The 18,710-nt window shown below is 45.1% G+C and overlaps 1 protein-coding gene across 1 annotated transcript in view; it reads left to right on the top strand.

Moving 5' to 3' along the window:
* CFAP70 (cilia and flagella associated protein 70) overlaps positions 1-18,710 on the top strand; it is a 35,615-nt gene that overhangs the window by 13,747 nt on the left and 3,158 nt on the right. The window contains exons 12-24 of the mRNA XM_018571390.1: positions 1,207-1,298; positions 3,241-3,301; positions 5,460-5,651; positions 6,367-6,498; positions 6,627-6,752; positions 8,644-8,777; positions 9,302-9,417; positions 10,401-10,565; positions 12,115-12,294; positions 14,553-14,647; positions 16,696-16,848; positions 17,283-17,444; positions 17,561-17,650. Of these exons, the coding sequence (XP_018426892.1) occupies positions 1,207-1,298; positions 3,241-3,301; positions 5,460-5,651; positions 6,367-6,498; positions 6,627-6,752; positions 8,644-8,777; positions 9,302-9,417; positions 10,401-10,565; positions 12,115-12,294; positions 14,553-14,647; positions 16,696-16,848; positions 17,283-17,444; positions 17,561-17,650 (1,698 nt within the window). The remainder of the gene's footprint in view (positions 1-1,206; positions 1,299-3,240; positions 3,302-5,459; positions 5,652-6,366; positions 6,499-6,626; positions 6,753-8,643; positions 8,778-9,301; positions 9,418-10,400; positions 10,566-12,114; positions 12,295-14,552; positions 14,648-16,695; positions 16,849-17,282; positions 17,445-17,560; positions 17,651-18,710) is intronic.

Below are 18,710 nucleotides of genomic sequence, written 5' to 3'. Positions count from 1 at the left end.
ATCTTGTGGCTAAGCTCCATCTTGTGGCTAAGCTCCATCTTGTGGCTAATCTGCAAATCTTAAAGCTGAACTCCAGTTATAAAATATTATGCATACTTACATTAGTCCGGCTCGGCCCAATGTAAGTACACATATGCCATACCTGATCACCTGCTGGGGATCTCGTAAAGCAAGGTGCTAGGTGTCATCCTTGACTCGGACCTCACCTTTCTTCCCCTCATCCAATTACTATCCAAAACCCTGCTGCCTTCACCTTCGTTACATCTCCAAAATACGTCCCTTCCTCAGCAATGAAACCGAAAAATTACTCATCCACTCCCTTGTTATCTCTCGTCTTGACTATTGCAACTCCCTCCTCATTGGCGGACCTCTACACAGGCTCCTCCCCTCTTCAGTCATGAATGCACCTGCTAGACTCATCCGCCTAACCAACCGCTCAGTGTCTGCAACCCCCCTCTGTCAATCCCTGCACTGGCTTTCAATAGCCCAAAGGATACAATTCAAAATATTAACAACCACTTACAAAGCCATCCACAACTCTGCCCCCCGGCTATATCTCAAACCTTGTCTCAAAGTATTACCCTAACCGTCCCCTCCGCTCTTCCAAAGACCTCCTGCTTTCCAGCTCCCTTGTCAACTCCTCCCATGCTCGCCTCCAGGACTTCTCTGGAGTCTCTCCCATCCTATGGAACTCCTTACCCCAACCTGTCCATCTATCTCCCACCTTTAACTGCCTTTAGACGTTCCCTAAAGACTCATCTCTTCAGGGAGGCCTATACCACCTCAACCTAACCACTCAATCATCACGTTCTCAAACAATTTATCCCCACACAGCTACCTCCTCATCTATCACTTCCCCCTCCCTTTTAGATTATAAGCCACCAGGGTCAGGGCCCTCTTTACCATCTTGTCTTGAATTGTATTGTGATTGTAATGTCTTCATTATATTGTAAAGGCCTGCGCAAACTGTTGATGTTATATAAATCCTGTATTATAATAATAATAATAATAATAATAATAGTAGCCAGAGCTACTACCTCTATAATAAATCACCTTCATGTGTATGGATGTTCACATTTTTGCAAATACAAGACAGCCTTCCCTTTAGGGCCCAGGGATGTCTATGCTTGTTGTCCTCCTGTGTGTTATGGACTCTGTTCTGGAGTGGCACTCATCCATGGATTCTCTTCCTTCCCTTCTCTCCAGCAATATGTGGAGTCCGGGGCTTACCTGGTGCTAGAGTTCAGTCTGGAGAAACCACTGGTGCCCAAACGCCTGGTTGAGGAGATGGAGCTGAAGTGAGTAACAAAACCGACTCTTCTATTTCCATCTTATCTAGTATATAGAGTACGGAATGATTAGAACTTTTTTTAAGTTTCCATTGCTGTCTGCATTCCCCAAACACGATATTGTCACTAGGACAGGAAATGAGAGGAAGTCTTCACACAGGACAGAGCAGCCTACAGATAGTAGCCTTCCCCAACTTTATTAAAACAGTGTAGTTTATTACTGTTGAGTTCTTGTTAAAGATATGCCTGCACCTCCTATCCCGCTGACAATGTTACCCGAACAGGGAATTAGAGGAAATCTCTCCCAAGATGTGGCCACCACAAAGTAGTAGTGTAGTCACCAGCAGGAGGAACCACACCGCCCAATGGGGGGCATGCTTTGCAACATGCTTACAACAGGGAGGTAATTATATAGCTTCTTTTTTTTACAAGGTTCTTCTGGCTGGATGGTGAAGGTTCTCATCTATCCAGGTCATGTTATAGTTAGTAGCATTTAGTCACATTCAACTAGACTTGTTCTGAAATGTTAAGGATTTTAGCCATGTAAATCAAAGGATTAGCACCTATGTTGACACCAAAGGACGGGATTATATAACTAGAACAGGGGGATTGCACAACTTGCACACCTCCCATCCAGTTCTTGAGCAATAAGCATCTATCTTGCAATATTGCATGGAGATTGGATTATGGTGCCTGTGCTAACTGTGTGAACACAAAAGAGGTGTGTAAAGCACAGCTAAACCCAAAAACAATTTTATATATTGAAGCTTAACCACTAATAGGTTACAGGAGCATCCAAGTCTACATCTTCTTACTCTCTGACCTCTAGTCAAGTGGCACCCCCTTACTCTCCAGCCTCAGGTTGAGTGGCACCCCCTTATGCTCTGACCTTTGGTCAAGTTTAGACACCCTTACTGTATGACCTATGGTCAACTAGGCATCCCCCTTACTGTCTGGCCCCTAGGTTATTGGGCACCCACTTATGCTCTCACCTCTGGTCAAGTCACGCCTTACTCTCTGACCTATTGTCAAATGACACTCTGACTTCTGGTAAAATGGCACCCCCTTTTGCTCTGACCTCTGGTCAAGTGAACACGGCCTTACTCTATGACCTATGGTCAAGTTTACACACCCTTATTGTATGACCTATGGTTAGCTAGGCACCCCCTTACTCTCTGACCCCTAGTTAAGTGGGTACCCTCTTATGCTCTCACCCCTGGTCAGGTGGCGCCCCCTTACTCTCTGACCTCTGGTCAGGTGGCACCCCCTTACTCTCTGACCTGTTTTCAAGTGACGCTCTCTGACATCTGGCAAAGTGGCACCCCATTATGCTCTGACCTCTGGTCAAGGGAACACGGCCTTACTCTATGACCTATGGCCAAGTGGGCACCAAATACTCTCTGGTCCCTATTTAATAAGGGACCTCTTCATGCTCTGACTGCTGGTAAAGTGGACACCCCCTTACTCTGTGAAAGGGGTTCTAACCTATCCCCACTCTATCCAAAACTATAACAAAAAAATGCCCATATATACACTTAGTCTGTCAATGAAATATACTAACTTCTTGCTATGGGAAACTGCACCACTTTTATGCAAGTTTCCCTCCTACATTTTTATAAATTGGTCTTTGAGCATAGAGACTTATTAGTGTATTGGGATCAGAAGACCCACCACACAGCTCAGCAGCTGCTAATTCCCTTTCACCAGTGTTTACGACCAGCGGAACTCATCTTCAGATAACAGCTGTCAATTTACAACTATATCTGTGACACGGAGCTGCAAAGTGCCTGTGAAATCTGTGATCAGCCTGACAAATGATCCTCAGCTGGAAAATAATGAGCCACCCAAGTGCCACCAGCTGAAAAGATCTGTTGTGACCTCTGACTCTTTGTAATAGTATATACAAGATGATTTCACAGTCACACTGACTTCATCTTGTCTCATCACACAGGGTGAAGGAACTCGTCCCACCTCGAGCACAGCTTAACCGGCGGATAGTCAATGCCCAGAAGGTGAGGCTTCAGTCCTGATGGACATGGCAGATGTTTATGTCATTAGATTAATCATTATTAGATTAAGGGGCTGATTTATAAATCTTCCACCCAGCAAACTCCATCAATTGATGGTAATGCTGGGTGAATGCCGAATGCCCTGCTATATGCTGGGTGGTAGATTTATAAATCAGCCCCTAAGTGAACACAGAAAACACTTTCAGTGCTTTCACTGATAAAATGCCCATTATTATAATGCTCATGAGTCAATGCCTGAAACAAAAGCTCCAGAGTGTGCATAACACTATCAAATTACAGATCCCCATACTTGCTTACATTTCTCATAAAGCCTAGTTTTGAATAGAGTGGGGAGGAGTTAACATTTCTATAGATGCCCCATTGCATTTAAAATCGCCAAGGAAAAGCAAACGTGTTTCAGGGGTTGTAAAGGTCCCCCATCTTCAGGCAGAAACGGATCAACAGACTGAAATCTGGCCCAGACAATAATATCAGAGGCATGGGTAATTTAATACTGATAGATCCGACAGGAGGCTTATATCTCTCTTCATTTCAGTTGATCCTTTTCAGCCCTGAAGACGGGAGACCTGAAAACGTGAGGGATGTAAAGAACACATAGTGTTGCCAGTTGGATTTTCCTTGGCGATTTTAAATAAAAAATACCATATGTAAAATAGCACTTCTATAAAAACAAAAAGAGAGAACCGGAGCGCCACAACCTAGCGCAATAAAGTTGGTTTTTAGAGGGGGCAACAAATAATTTTCAGATATGCACTCACATGTGACGGGGTTTATGGCAATGTGTATCCTTGCGGAGTGACATGGTGTCAGTTGGGTGATCCAGTGGCTGGGAGGGACTCGGCTGTGTCCGCCAGGTGGGGATGAGGGTTTGGGAATCTGGAATGACAGGAGAAAACGAAGCAGATGATGTGAGTAACTGACCGTGCAATAGGAGGAATAAAACAGGTACACTCACCCTCATGGTTGATGATGTTGAGATTGCGTGAGAGGTGTGCATGTTGGCTGATCCTCGGAGTTCCTGAAGGTTTTTTTCTCCTGTCATTCTGGATTCCCGAAACCCTGTCCTCCACCTGAGTCCACAGCTGAGTCCCTCCCAGCCACTGAATAACCCACCTGACACCACGTCACTCCGCAAGGCTACACATTGCTGAGCTTCCCATAAACCCCGTCACATGTGAGTGCATATCTGAAAATAATTTGTTGCCCCTCCAAAAACAAACTTTATTGCGCTAGGTTGTGGTGCTCCGGTTCTCTCTTTTTGTTTTTACGTGTTACATATAAGCAGGGCCGGATTTCCCACAAGGCCAACCAAGGCCCGGCCTCGGGGCAGCAGGAAGTAGAGGGGCAGCAGGGGTGTGGAATTCCTATCTCCCGATGCCCGTGCGGGTAGTTGTTTTCTACATTTAGCCCTTCTTTGGGCAAGCAGAACTAAATGTACAGCGGGGAAGCTACAGCTTGTTTTGTACAAGCGATTTCGGTGACATTGTATGCAGCCAGTAGATCTGCCATTCTCCGTGGGGAGGGCCTGGCCTTGGGGCAGCAGAGAGAGTAAATCCAGTCCTGCATATAAGATACCCCAGTCCGATCACACCAGGAGCTGCACAGCAACCTGAAACACACAGGTCCTTCTGAAGCGCACTCTCTATATCGGACTTTTCTTTGAACTTTCTAGAATAGCACTTCTATCCTTTATCCCATAAATACGTTTTCCTAAGAACCATCTGTGGAATGCTTGGGACAAACAGACCAATAGAGCTGCCAGTTGACTCCAGTACAAAAACTTACAACCTTTTCAATGCATATGGAGATTATTCAGCACTCCTCATCATTAATAGAAATATGAAGGTTTTTATCTCTGTCTGTGACCCAATTGGGGAGGTTGTTAAATACTTCCAGCACCTGTGATGCCTATAAAATAAAAAAATCCTACCCTTCCCCGCTCTCTGCAAAACAAAGTAGAACATTTGTGCTGGGGTTTGAATTTAATTCTGTTATGCACACTCAGGAGCCAAGAGACAGAATATGTTATCAGCATGGTTTAGGCAAGTAAAAAAAAAAAAGCACTTTCTCATTTCAACTGTGTATTTAGCTGTTTGTTTGGGGTTTAACAACCCTTTGTGCCTCTCTCAATTTATGGCAGGCAGTTGCCGATTATCACAGCCAGGTCACCAGCATAACGAAAGCCATCTTGGAGGAATATTGTGATCTGTTCGGTCAGCAAGGTCCCTGCGGGCTGGAAGTTGAGCCCCAAGTTTTAGAGGAACAGAAGTGTCAGCTCAACTATGAGTTAAACTGCTCAGGGAAATACTTTGCTTTCAAGGAACAAATGAAGGTAGGAACAGTAAAAATAACAGAAGGGACACTCATTTTTGGATCTGTATAAAGGGAGGAGCACCCCCTTCCTTATAGCCGGTGCCTCAGTACTCTTTTAAATAGCCGTCCTGATGCAAGCAGCGTGCAGGTACTTGGGAGAAGTTATACAAATAACATGCCTTGATGGGTGGATGTCTTTCTGGAGGAGTGGGCATTCCTAGGCAGGCTCCTATTCAGGCCACCTTAGGTAACACCTTTATTTGGTTCATCCCCAGTGGCGTCGCAGGGAGGGTGCAGCCCGCACCCGGGTGTCAACATTGGAGGGGTGACACCAAAATGACTGTCACCCCTCTAAAAAGTCGGGCACTCGGTCATGGACCGAGAGCCCGATAGTGTCAGTAGAGAGGAGAGGACCCAGCGGCATACCTCATCCCGCCGGGTGAACATCCCCTCCTCTCTCTTCTGGTGTCCATCACCAAGATGGCTCCGGTCGCTGCTCCAGGTGACACCCGTCCTCGGGACGCCCCTTTTCTTTTTGTTATCTTGAATGTGGTCACTTGATACCTTATCATTTTGCAATCAGTCATTCAGACTTCACATCTGACCCATCTGCATTCTTGACCACCTGGGAATGGGAACAGTCCGTGCCCCTGCATAGTTCTTGGATGTGGCTGTCGTGCTATGTATTCATATGAGGTTTGATAGGTCATCTTTTGTTCTTGGTGTGTGTGTAGCATGCAGTGGTGAAGATCGTCAGAGAGAAGTACCTGAGGACCACAGCTTTTGAGGACCGTGACCAGCTACAGGCATTCCTGAGTGAGCTGTACGTATACCTGGTGGATCAGATGCACATTTCCCTGAACAAGGTAAGGGACAGCGAGATCTGAGAAGTCTTACATATGGGAAGTAGGCAATTACATTGGATATTCCAGAAGTTTAGAAGAACATGTATTCAGTCATCAATGGGTGTGCCGCTCTTTCTTCCATTACCCAGACCCTTTTTGATGACCGAGAAGAGCCGCCCCCTGACCCTATGACAGATACAGAACAGCTGCTGCGATTTGCCAAAGAAGCGGAGATGAATGAAGATTATAACCTGGCTGAGATGTATTATAAGGAGGTGAGAAGATGCTCGGTATGGTATATTGATTTACAGCATGTTCGGCTGTTCTTTGCAAAGAAGACAAATACGTTGGCATTGGTTGCCTATGTCCACCGCTCATACAGGTCTGCGCTTTTCCGGGTCATGTGATTAAAGTATATCTAAAGCTGAGCAGGGGAGAATTCAAACTGCTGTCAAATTAGGGAGATTTCTTGTCCCTTCCTGTCTTGTAGACTCAACAGGAAGTAAGAGGATATCTTTCCAATGTGAAGGATATCCCTTTTTTGACAGTTGTCATGGGATTAGGTGTCCCCATTGGAAGATTCCCCTCTATTTCTGTTCTGGTGATAAATAAAAAAAATGTTGATTTGCCCTCTCTTTTATTTCCGGTGACATTGGTGATCAGAGAGGGAATCTCGCTAAGTGTGGCACAGACAGTAATAAAGAAACATGGCAAAGCTTCTAAAACAGGGGTGGGCAACTCTGGCCTTCCAGCTGTGCTTTAACTACAAATCCCAACATCCTTCTGCCTCTGGAAGTCATGCCTGTAACCATCAGTCTTCCAATGCCTCATGGGACTTGTAGTTCCACAACAGCGGGAGGGTTGGAATTGCCCACTCCTGTTCTAACCCCTCACCAATTCATCCAAGTCTAGAAAAAGTTTGGCTTTATATTTTGAACTGGACCTGGAGGAGAGAGGCTGCAGGGTGCGGTCTAGGAGCAGGTGAGCAGATCTGTTATTTTAGCTCCCTAGACAAAAAACAAGCACTTAACCCTTACACTTAACCCTTAACCCCCACTGCAAGGGTTAAGATTTTATTTCCTAGAGTTCTTCTTTAAAGTAAACCCGTGCTTTGCCCATATAGGGTTCCTTTAACCCCTTTTTTCATCCATCTCCTACTACTCTGTAGGGGATGGATGGAACATACCTGGTACTTCTGGGTATAGGGGGCATGTATATTATTGGAGGTATCATATGTTTTGGGATAGAGATCACATGGGGCTGAGACCAGGGTCTTCTCAGGCCTGCAGTCAGCAATAACAAATGTGGTCACTTGTGCATATTTATCTTGGAAATCCAGATGAATTTGTCTGTCAGCACATGTATTAGAGTTTAAAAAGAACATGGTACATGCCAGTGTTTAATATTACTCTCCCATTGTCTAAAATCTTCTAAATTGAAGTGGTGAGATTAGGAACAGATAGCTGAGATGCTCACAAGCAGGTTACAGAGAATGCATTTACAAACCTCTGATTCCTAATAATAGACAAGTTCCTTGTTCTTTATAATTCCTTAATAGACAAGTGATAAAATAATACCCTCATCTAACAAACGTGCTACACAGTGTTAAAGTGTAAAAGAAATGCTGCAAGTACAGAAAAATACCAGTCGAAATCCAGTGAGCTCCTATCTTCCTGTTTGAGTTGGCAACTCTGCCACTGAAATCCCAAACAGTGTTATCAGCCTTGCCCGAGTTCTTTCCTGCTGGATTACAGAGCACCTTCCCCTGTGTTATAGAAATGAGGATAGGAGAAGGTTTCCTTTCCTGTGCTATAGCAGGGGGGAACTCAGGGCTGACAACACTGCTTGGGATTTTAGTGCAACATTGTGCATACTTGACAACCATCCGGGATTTGGGCCAGTTTTGCATGTTGAACCTTAGTCCGGATGAAGTGTCCTGGGCAATGTCCCGGGATCACGGTGTCACCATCATAGTAATCTCTTCCATTAAATGTATCTTATCAACTCACAATATCATTCCACTACTGATGAAAGTTTTCCAGTATTTGGGGATCAGGGATCTATGGCTCCAGCTTGGGGCTCCATGGCTCTATCTTGGTTATCATAGATCATGCAATTTATTTGATCAGTGGGAGCTCTTAACACATTTTTGTTTTTCCTCTGTAGAGATTGGCTTGTGACCGTCAATGCGCTGATCACTGGTTGGAGTATGGAAGTTTCAGCCTCTTGGTTGGCGATCATATTAAAGCTCGGCAATGCTTCCACAATGCCTTGCTCCTTAACCGGCAATATTTACATAGGTAAGGTGACAGACGCACCAGAGCAACCACAGATTGCATTATGAGTAGATGATCCACATTTGTCTCATTTTGGCTGTTGAAGGGCCTCCATAGGTGAAATAATGATCTATACATATCGCATGTTCTCTATGTCTGCGCGGATATCAGCCTTAAGACCACCCGGCCATTGGCTTTATTGGGTTCCATCAGATTTATCTTCCAGGGATGTTTCTATTCAGCATGTTTCTACTCCATATATAGAGCTTACATAGTCACAAGGGCTCCTTGATGGCTTTGGTGCCCTTTTTTCACACACTATCTTCCTTGAGGAAACATGCTGACATATGCATGGAGCTACACACAAGATATCCTCCCCTCTGGGAAAAACCCATACAGAAAACCTATGTTCAATACACACCTCACTCCACTTTAAAAACACACAAGTTATTAAGCACATAAGTGAACACAGGCCCTTAGAATAAATCTGAATGTCTGCCTGGGGTGGGGTGCATACATTTTGGTAATACTATTTCTTCTATGTACAGTTTGCTCCTGTGCGGTATAGTAGCTGTTCTGCTGGATAACAATGAGGATGCCGAGGTGTTCTTTGAAGACGCGACTTGTGTTCACCCGAGCAGTGTCTTGGCCTGGACTATGCTAGGTATGTACACATTCTTCTCGAATAAGAACATCCCACAGACACCTTTAAGAAACCTGTGGAAAGCCTTCTCAAAGAAACGGAGGATGTTGTAGCCTCAAAGAGGGGGGCAACTCTATATTAATGCCCATGGTTTTGGAATAGGATGTCCAACAAGTTCATTGGCAGGTGATGGTCAGGTGTACTCAAACTTCTGGCCATATAGTGTGTACCATAGTATTCATAGCTGCCTAAAGGTAAATAGACCTGTTCTGTTAATCTATCCATGCAGGTTGCCATAGACATCCGTGGTGTGAGGACCTATCTAAACAATCTATTTAATTGGGAAGATACTTCCACTACATAGTTAATGGTAAACCTAAAGGAGACCATAAAATCAGAATGTAACACATGTGGCCAGCTTAAGGCCTCATTCACACGGCCGCGCATATACGCGCATATTCTACCATATGCAACATATGCAAATAAATGGCTCCATACACACAGCCGCGTATGGAGCCGTATATTTGCGCAAAAACAGAATGGAACAGAGATGCATCCGGGCATCGTATTTCTGCGTATGTACGCGTGTTTATGCGCATATACGTGTATATACACGCGTACATGCGTACAGCACATTACAAATTCCATTACGAGTGATGCATTCTGGGATTGCATATAGTGCGCGCATAAACGCTCGTATATACGCGCATATATACGCAATATACAATTTTGCTTGCGTTGTGTGTGAATGACGCTTAGTCTCTGTATATATTTACTGATACTTGCCAAAGTTATTACAAACTAATCCTATTAAGCAACCTATATTTTGACCTTTTTACTTTCTTTGTAAATAATTGTTCCAGCAGTTCACCATTTTTACAAAATTACTTTTTGGCAAAATTGTCCATCTCTCTATGTTTTGCTATGTACTTTGGATAAAAGTGGTTTTGAACAGTCAGGTGCTGGATGACTCATGAGAACCTCCTTCTCGGTGTATCAACCAGGGCTGTTCTATGAGGTCCAGGGAAATGACATCCAGATGGAGATGGCCTTCTCAGAGGCTGGAAAGCTGCACCAGGCTGAGCTGGCTTTGGAAAGATCAGTGGCTCAGGCTCAGTCCAGAGTACCGGACAGTGAAAGGACTGCAGCTGCAGAGGCCAGTGATAAAGGTAAGATACTTCTCTCCCTTCACAGGTACCAGGCCGGTTGGCCCCCTTACATGGAGTTACCTCTTCCTGAGTATTTCTTCCTCCATACCGAGTGTTTCCTGAATAGTGATTTCTTCATGTTCTATTGATGGGTCTTTTTATAATCTAACTTGGAGCATTTGTAAATGACAAAAGAAATCTCCCTTTTTAATATGAGAAAATAAAAACTGAAATGCTTTTATTCATGTTTTGGTCCCTAATACTTGAAGATCATAAATGTTCCCCTTTTGGTCTTCCTTATTGGTCTTCCAATCTTGGTCTGCATAGGATACCGCTCCCCAGGTCTAATTTTCTATTCCATGGTAAAACTTGGGACACTTATTGAACTGGTGCCGAAATATCCCGGAGAGCTTAGAGAGGTCTGGCAATCCCTGATATTTTGTTTGGAAAGCTAACTATGTATCATCTGTGCAGGGTTGACAACATGCAGAATATATAGACAAGAAATGCATTAAAAGGGAACTATGGGGTAACCTTTTTATCCCATAGTTCTCTTTAGGGTCACAGGAGGACATATACTAACCTCCTCCCGTGACCCAAAACTCAGTATATATCGGGCTATTGCCCGCAATATACTGAGAGCGCCGCAGCCGGGACAGATACCGACAATACTGCTGAGATCCACCCAGCTGGCTGATTGACAGCGGGCTCTTCCTTTTTAGAGGCAGAGCCAGCTATGCCCGCCCCCTCCCCTCCCCTCCAGTCAGCACTGGAGGATTGGAGGGGGAATCCCTGTGGGGAGCGGTGACTGACAGTCACTGCTCTCTGCAGGGAGATGATAGGAAAGTGAGCGAGCGACGGTATGTGTTCGCTCACTTCCGGATCAATAGAGCCGACGTGTGACAGTTTCATTGTGCCAAGTCGGCTCTAACTATGAGGATGAGTGGAACCATCATAGTTCTCCTTTAAATAAGTGCAAAAGTCTAAACTCAAAATTGGTCTATTAGTATGTAAAATCTACAAATTACTTCTTCAGGACTTGTGAATATTGAAAGGATCTAGAAACAGGATTCAAACCAAGAAAAAGAAAGCTGGAGATGTGGACTTGACTTCTTACTCCATTCCAGATCACATCCACGCCCAAAGACAATAAAATGACATATGGGTCAGAGAATAGAACTATATAGCACAGCAGGGACCAGAAACCCAATATTCTTAAAAGGTCTTTTCCGTTCTTCTCTGGCAGCATCAGTGGGAGGTCCTTACTGCGGCTTAGAATGGCGCTCATTTTTATTATAGTAATATATATTGATCTTTGTTAAAAGCCGATGGCCGAGTATAAACAGGCGGTTACAGACATTGTCCGTGTTCTGTAGAATGTAAAATAAAAACATTTATTTCTGTCATTGAAAGATGGAGGAAACAGGGCTTGTGTCTCTACCAACCAATCACCTTTCACCCTTCAACCCACAATGAAAAAGAAGCAAGATTATTACTATAGTGCCACTTTTCCTTTCAGAACCATCTCCTCTCTGTAATAACTATTTTTTTCTTACTTTTTGGGTGACAGGGGCAGGCTCCAAAGTAGCAGCTGAAGTAACGGACGGGGATGTGCCGACGTCCCCCAGAGTCCAGTCGGAATCAGGAGGTCTGTCACAAGCCAGCCGTCCCCAGGAGGAGAAGACGTCATACACCGCTCCAAAATCCCCTTCATCCACCATCTCCAAAAGCAAAGCTGGAACTCAGAGAGGTGAGGGGATCTATAGAACCCAAACCTACAGTCCCAACTATGTCAATCCAATACAGTGTGGTGACTTGATGCCCAACCAAATATAGTGTGGTGACCTAATGTCCAACCAAATATAGTGTGGTGACTTAATATCCAACCAAATGCAGTGTGGTGACCTAATGTCCAACCAAGTATAGTGTGGTGACTTAATATCTAACCAAATAAAGTGTGGTGACTTAATATCTAACCAAATAAAGTGTGGTGACTTAATATCTAACCAAATAAAGTGTGGTGACTTAATGCCCAACCAAATACAGCGTGGTGACCTAATGTCCAACCAAATATAGAGTGGTGACTTAATATCCAACCAAATACAGTGTGGTGACTTAATGCCCAACCAAATACAGCGTGGTGACCTAATGTCCAACCAAATATAGTGTGGTGACTTAATATCCAACCAAATACAGCGTGGTGACCTAATGTCAAACCAAGTATAGTATGGTGACATAATACTCAACCAATATAGTGTGGTGACCTAATGTCCAACCAATACAGTGTGGTGACTTAATATCCAACCAATACAGTGTGGTGACTTAATATCCAACCAATACAGTGTGGTGACTTAATGTTCAACCAAATTCAGTGTGGTGACCTAATGACCAACCAAATACAGTGTGGTGACCTACTGCTCAACCAATATAGTGTGGTGACTTAATATCCAACCAATGTAGTGTGGTGACTTAATGTCCAACCAAATACAGTGTGATGACTTAATATCCAATCAATACAGTGTGGTGACTGAATGTCCAACCAAATACAGTGTGGTGACTGAATGTCCAACCAAATACAGTGTGGTGACTGAATGCCCAACCAAATACAGTGTGGTGACTGAATACCCAACCAAATACAGTGTGGTGACTTAATGTCCAGCCAATATAGTGTGGTGACTTAATATCCAACCAATACAGTGTGGTGACTTAATATCCAACCAATACAGTGTGGTGACTTAATGTCCAACCAATATAGTGTGGTGACTTAATGCCCAGCCAATATAGTGTGGTGACTTAATATCCAACCAATACAGTGTGGTGACTTCATATCCAACCAATACAGTGTGGTGACTTCATATCCAACCAATACAGTGTGGTGACTTCATATTCAACCAATACAGTGTGGTGACTTAAAGGAGAACTACGAGATGAGTGATTTTCACTCACCTCATAGTTCTAAGCCGACCTGTGACAATGAGACTGTCACAGGTTGGCTCAGTAGATCGGGAGGTGAGGGAACACATACCGGGTTCCCTCACCTCTCGATCCTGTCACAGCTCTCTGCCGTGACAGGGGAGGGGCTGGATTCCCCTCTCCCCGCTCCGATCTGCCAGCGCTGACTGGCGGAACGGACGGGGGAGGGGGCAGGTACAGCTGGCTCTGCCTCTGGATAGGCAGAGCCAGCTGTCACTCACGCAGCTGGGCGGATCCCGTCATCTACGTCGGGATCCGCTCCAGGTGCGGCGTCTCAGTATACCGCGAGCTGTAGCTCCCTATATACTGAGCTTAGGGTAACGGGAGGACGCTAGTTTGTGTCCTCCCGTTACCCTAAGGAGAACTATGGGGGAAAACACTGACCCTATAGTTCTCCTTTAATATCCAACCAATGTAGTGTGACTTAATGCTCAACCAATATAGTGTGGTGACTTAATATCCAACCAGATACAGTGTGGTGACTTAATATCCAACCAATACAGTGTGGTGACTTAGTGTACAACCAAACATGGTAAACACACGTAAACGTTTTGCACATAAGTGATTGATTAACGTTGCTAACACGATGCACAACACCTTTTCTGAACACTACCCTGTTAACATAAAGCTTTACTGAGTCACGTAGAACAGCTTACCTTTGCTGACCCCCCTTGTACAAATGCTAGTCACCTGGCTGTCACTGGTCTCCATACGCTCTTGGTTGCTGACCCTGACAAAATTAGGAGGAATGGAAGTCAAAGCAAAAGCATGACAGAAGGAGGGGTCAGCAATGGCACCTTGAAGCCCATCTTTGGGTTCCGTCCACTCTACACCTGCCCGCCCGCCCCCTCCCAAGCCCTTTAAAACTTACCTAAAGCCACAGTCCTGTAATCCTAATATTTGCCCGGAGATGAACTTTATATATTTCTCTCAGTTCAGGTTTTCAGACCGTTAGGATTGTACTGAACATGCCTGGAAATAACTGCTTATTAGGTGTATAAGCTAACATTCTTCTATAACATGTTTCTTTTCCAGGAGCTCGGCCCAGTATAAGCCACGACCCTCCGGCCGCTATCAGCAGCATCTACATGGAGACGGCTCTATTCTTGGCCCAAGTCAATGCCACACAGGTGGGACGCTGACACTACTGCTCTAAAAATAGCTGTTTTTTTAATAGCTTAAAAGGAGAACTATGGGGTTAAGGCTTTTCCCCATAGTTCTCCTTAGGGTAATGGGAGGACACAAACTAGCGTCCTCCCGTCACCCTAGGCTCCCGTCACTACTTAGACGCCGCAAAATACCGCGATCTGCTGCTCGCGGTATACTGAGACGCCGCAGCTGAAGCGAATCCCGACAATTGTGCCAGGATCCGCCCATCTGCGTGACTGACAGCTGGCTCTGCCTATCTAGAGATAGAGCCAGCTGTACCCTCCCCTGTCCGTCCCGCCAGTCAGCGCTGGCAGATCGGAGCGGGGAGGGGGGAATCCAGCCCCTCCCCTGTCACGGCAGAGAGCCGTGACAGGATCGAGAGGTGAGCGAATGGTATGGGTTCGCTCACCTCCCAATCTACTGAGCCGACCTGTGACAGTTTAATTGTCACAGGTCGGCTAGAACTATGAGGTGAGTGAAAAGCACTTACCTCATAGTTCTCCTTTAACTCCAGATAGATATAAAAGACACAAATAATGCAACTCTATTATTACATCATTAATGTTTTTGTTTTAATAGAAGCAGTGTAAGTACCTGAATAGGACCTGGTGCAACAAAACTCAGACTGGAAAGGGATGGGCAGCACAAGGAGTCAATCAGCTGTACTGCTGTGCTCATGTGCTAACCATGGACATGCCGATAGGAGGAGAGAGCAGAGTGACAGTGAGGCGAGCTAATCATTCTGCTGCTTTTCTTTTCACTGTTTAATAACACTGTAGCTTCTTGTATCTCTCAGGCATGAGATTCCTTCTTCTCATTCACCAGTTCTTCTCAAATTCCACAATTAAATGGCCAAATAGTGATGCCCCTTGGTGCTCCATTATACACAGAACATATTAACTAGGGATGCGCCGATATATCGGCTGAAAATGGCACTTTTGGCTAAATGCCGAAAGTGCCATTTTCCTGCCGATACATCGGCGCATCCCGGCTTTCTTTCCCCCCCCCGCTGGGCGCTGCTCTGTGTCCCAGTGGGGAGGAGAGAAACCATCACAGGCGGCCGAGTGCTGCGGGAGGAGAGCGCTGCGAGTGGCCGGTGTCTCTACTCCACGCACCGCTCAGCCCCCTATCACAGATCAGGAGAGCGGTGTGTGGGCGGAGACAGTCAGCGCTGTCCTCCTGTGACTGCTGTCAGGATGGAGAGCGGTACAAGCAGTGATCGTTGAGTGTTTGCACATAATTGAGGACAGAGTATGGTTACTATATCCCCAATTATGAATGAATGGGAAGTGATCTACATCACCTTCTGTTCATTCATGATTGTGGATCTACATCACTTCCTGTCCATTCATGATTGTGGTTATAGTAAACATACTCTGTCCTCATGTGATGAATGATCAGTAACACTCAGTATAGAGGATTCCTGTTCATTGATAACTGGGGCTGCAGAAAAAGAGATTGAGGACTCTGTGTTCTCTGAGGACTCTGTGTTCTCAATCTCTTTTTCTATTTGAAAAGGGAAATATCAGGGGTCTGTTTAGATCCCCAATATTTCCCTGAAACCCCTAAAAGTAAAGTAAAAAATAAAAATGTTTAATAAAAATGAATAAATAAAAATAAAATCTAAAAAAAAAATAGAAGTTTATAAAAAAATTTATAAAATATTTTTTAAAATTTGAAAAAATTTAAATAAAAAACATTTCAGGTTTGGCCTGACATTTTTTTTACTTTGATTTCGTTTCGGTTTTGAAATGTCCATTTCGGTGCACCTCTAATAACACAATGTAGAAAATAATTGGAGGCAATGAGAGTATGTCACCTCTATCCAGGCCTTTAAAGACAACTGAAAATGACACACATTACTGGGAGCAGATCTCATCATGGCCGACAAGAGAGATAACAAACCAGTGAATGATTCAACCCACCAGTGTCCCCCCATAACTGGAATATTGGTTTTCAGTGAATCTTTTTAAAAAACATTAGAAACATTCACACATTCTTACAAGATTCTAAGTTTTTGGTTCTTTAGTTTGTCCAGAGAGCCCTGGCACACGAGCTCCTGAGCCCGGACGGAGGGCCCAGCTGTAGGTACTACCTGATGTACGTGCAGATGAACCTTCTGCGAAAGGAGTTTGATGCGGCCAATGAGAATCTGCAGGAGGCGTCGCAGATTGACCACCAGGTATGTCCTGTTCAGTGCATTCTATGGCGTTACCTGGGTGAAGCCTACCTGGGGCGTGACTACAGATCATGGGGCTCCATAGCAAAATTTTAATTGGGCCCCTTGGCAAACCCTTAAAATCTAAATCAAGGACAGGTAGCAGGAGAGTTGTCTGCATAGTCTCTTGCTGTACATCTGATATCCACTCTTCTTGATTGGAAATGCCATAAGGGGTACAGGGTGAACATCAACTTCAGCAATCCTTCATGGGGCCCCCTTCCAACCTCGGGCCCCCTTCCAACCTCAGGCCCCATAGCAGCCGCATGGGCCGCTATGGCTATTGTTATGCTCCTGCCGAGATGTGAGGACCCGCAGGTAGTGACAACGATGGACCGCTGAGCGGTACTGGGGGCTGTCTGTGTAATCCCCGACTAATATTATGCTCCTTCCCCCAGAACCCGGACGTGTGGGCGCTCACAGGACACCTGCGTTATCTGAACGGCCGGAAAGGGGAGGCGCGGGAATTTTACGAACACACGCTCAGTTTGGTGTCTGATCCCTCAGACATACACCCTGTCTACCTCCGTCTGGGGTCCATCTACCTCCAGGAAGGAGAGGTAAGTCCACATGTAATGAGGTTTTATGTGAACCAATCACATTCTGTTCTCTATACTGTCAGGGTGCAAATCATAATTCTAGGGAACCGCCCAGCATGTCTGTGTTTCTATTGCAGTATGAGAAGGCCAAGAAGACCTACCTCCTGGCTTGTAAGAAGTCACCTACCTGCCTGGCCTGGCTGGGCGCTGGAATCGCATGTTACCGGGTAATGTTCTGTCTTATATAATTCACAACATCAACAGTCACAGGTCATTGAAGTAATACATGCAAACACTTTGTCATGAGTTAATAGTGGCAATAGTAGCTGGTCTGAAAATCCAAGCTTGGCCTGTTGGGTGGCGGTTATCTCCCCGACTGGGTTATGACAATAGTGAAGACACAGTGGGAACCTTAAGCCATACCCCATTCCTCTAAAACCCAAAAGTTCCTAACTATGATAGATCCTGCCAGGGAGCTTTGTGTGTCCCAGCACAGCATGTGTACAGACTCGGGAACTCAGCTAAGGGATGGTGGGAGCCCCTCATAATGGGCACATCAGGTGTACAGACCCAAGAACTTGGCTCAAGGATGGTGGCAAACATATCGGCCGAAAATTGCACTTTTGGCATAATGCCGAAAAGTGCCATTTTCTGGCCGATACAGCGGTGCATGCGTATATATTCTCTCCTCCCCGCTGGGCGCTGCTCTGTGTCCCAGCGGTGAGGAGAGAAACTGACAGCCGGCCGAGCGCTGCGGGAGGAGAGCGATGTGAGCGACTGGTGTCTCTCCTCCCACACCACTTTAGCCTCCTATCACAGTACGGCAGAGCGGTGTGTGGGCGGAGACAGCCAGCGCTGTCACAGGAGGCTGAGCTCTCCTCCCTACACCGCTCGCTCAGCCTCCTGTGACAGCGAATCAGAATGAATGAGAGTGAGTACAAGCAGTCAGTGATCGCTGAGTGTTTGTACATAATTGAGGACAGAGTATGGTTACTATATCCTCAATTATGAATGAATGGGACATCATCTACATCCCCTCTACAGCCCCTCCTGTCCATCTATGATTGTGGTTATAGTAAACACACTCTGTCCTCATGTTATGAATGATCAGGAATATTCAGTATAGAGGATCCCTGGTCATTGATAACAGGGGACACAGAAAAAGAGATTGAGGACTCAGTGACTTTAGTGTCCTAAATCTCTTTTTCTATTTTAAAAAGGGAAATATCAGGGGTCTGTTTAGACCCCCAATATTTCCCCCGAAGCCCCTTAAAGTATATCATAAAA

This window comes from Nanorana parkeri, unplaced genomic scaffold (assembly GCF_000935625.1).
Source record: "Nanorana parkeri isolate BGI_ZX_2015 unplaced genomic scaffold, ASM93562v1 scaffold1748, whole genome shotgun sequence".
NCBI classification, from domain to species: Eukaryota; Metazoa; Chordata; class Amphibia; order Anura; family Dicroglossidae; genus Nanorana; species Nanorana parkeri.
This window is presented reverse-complemented; position numbering and strand designations above follow the sequence as displayed.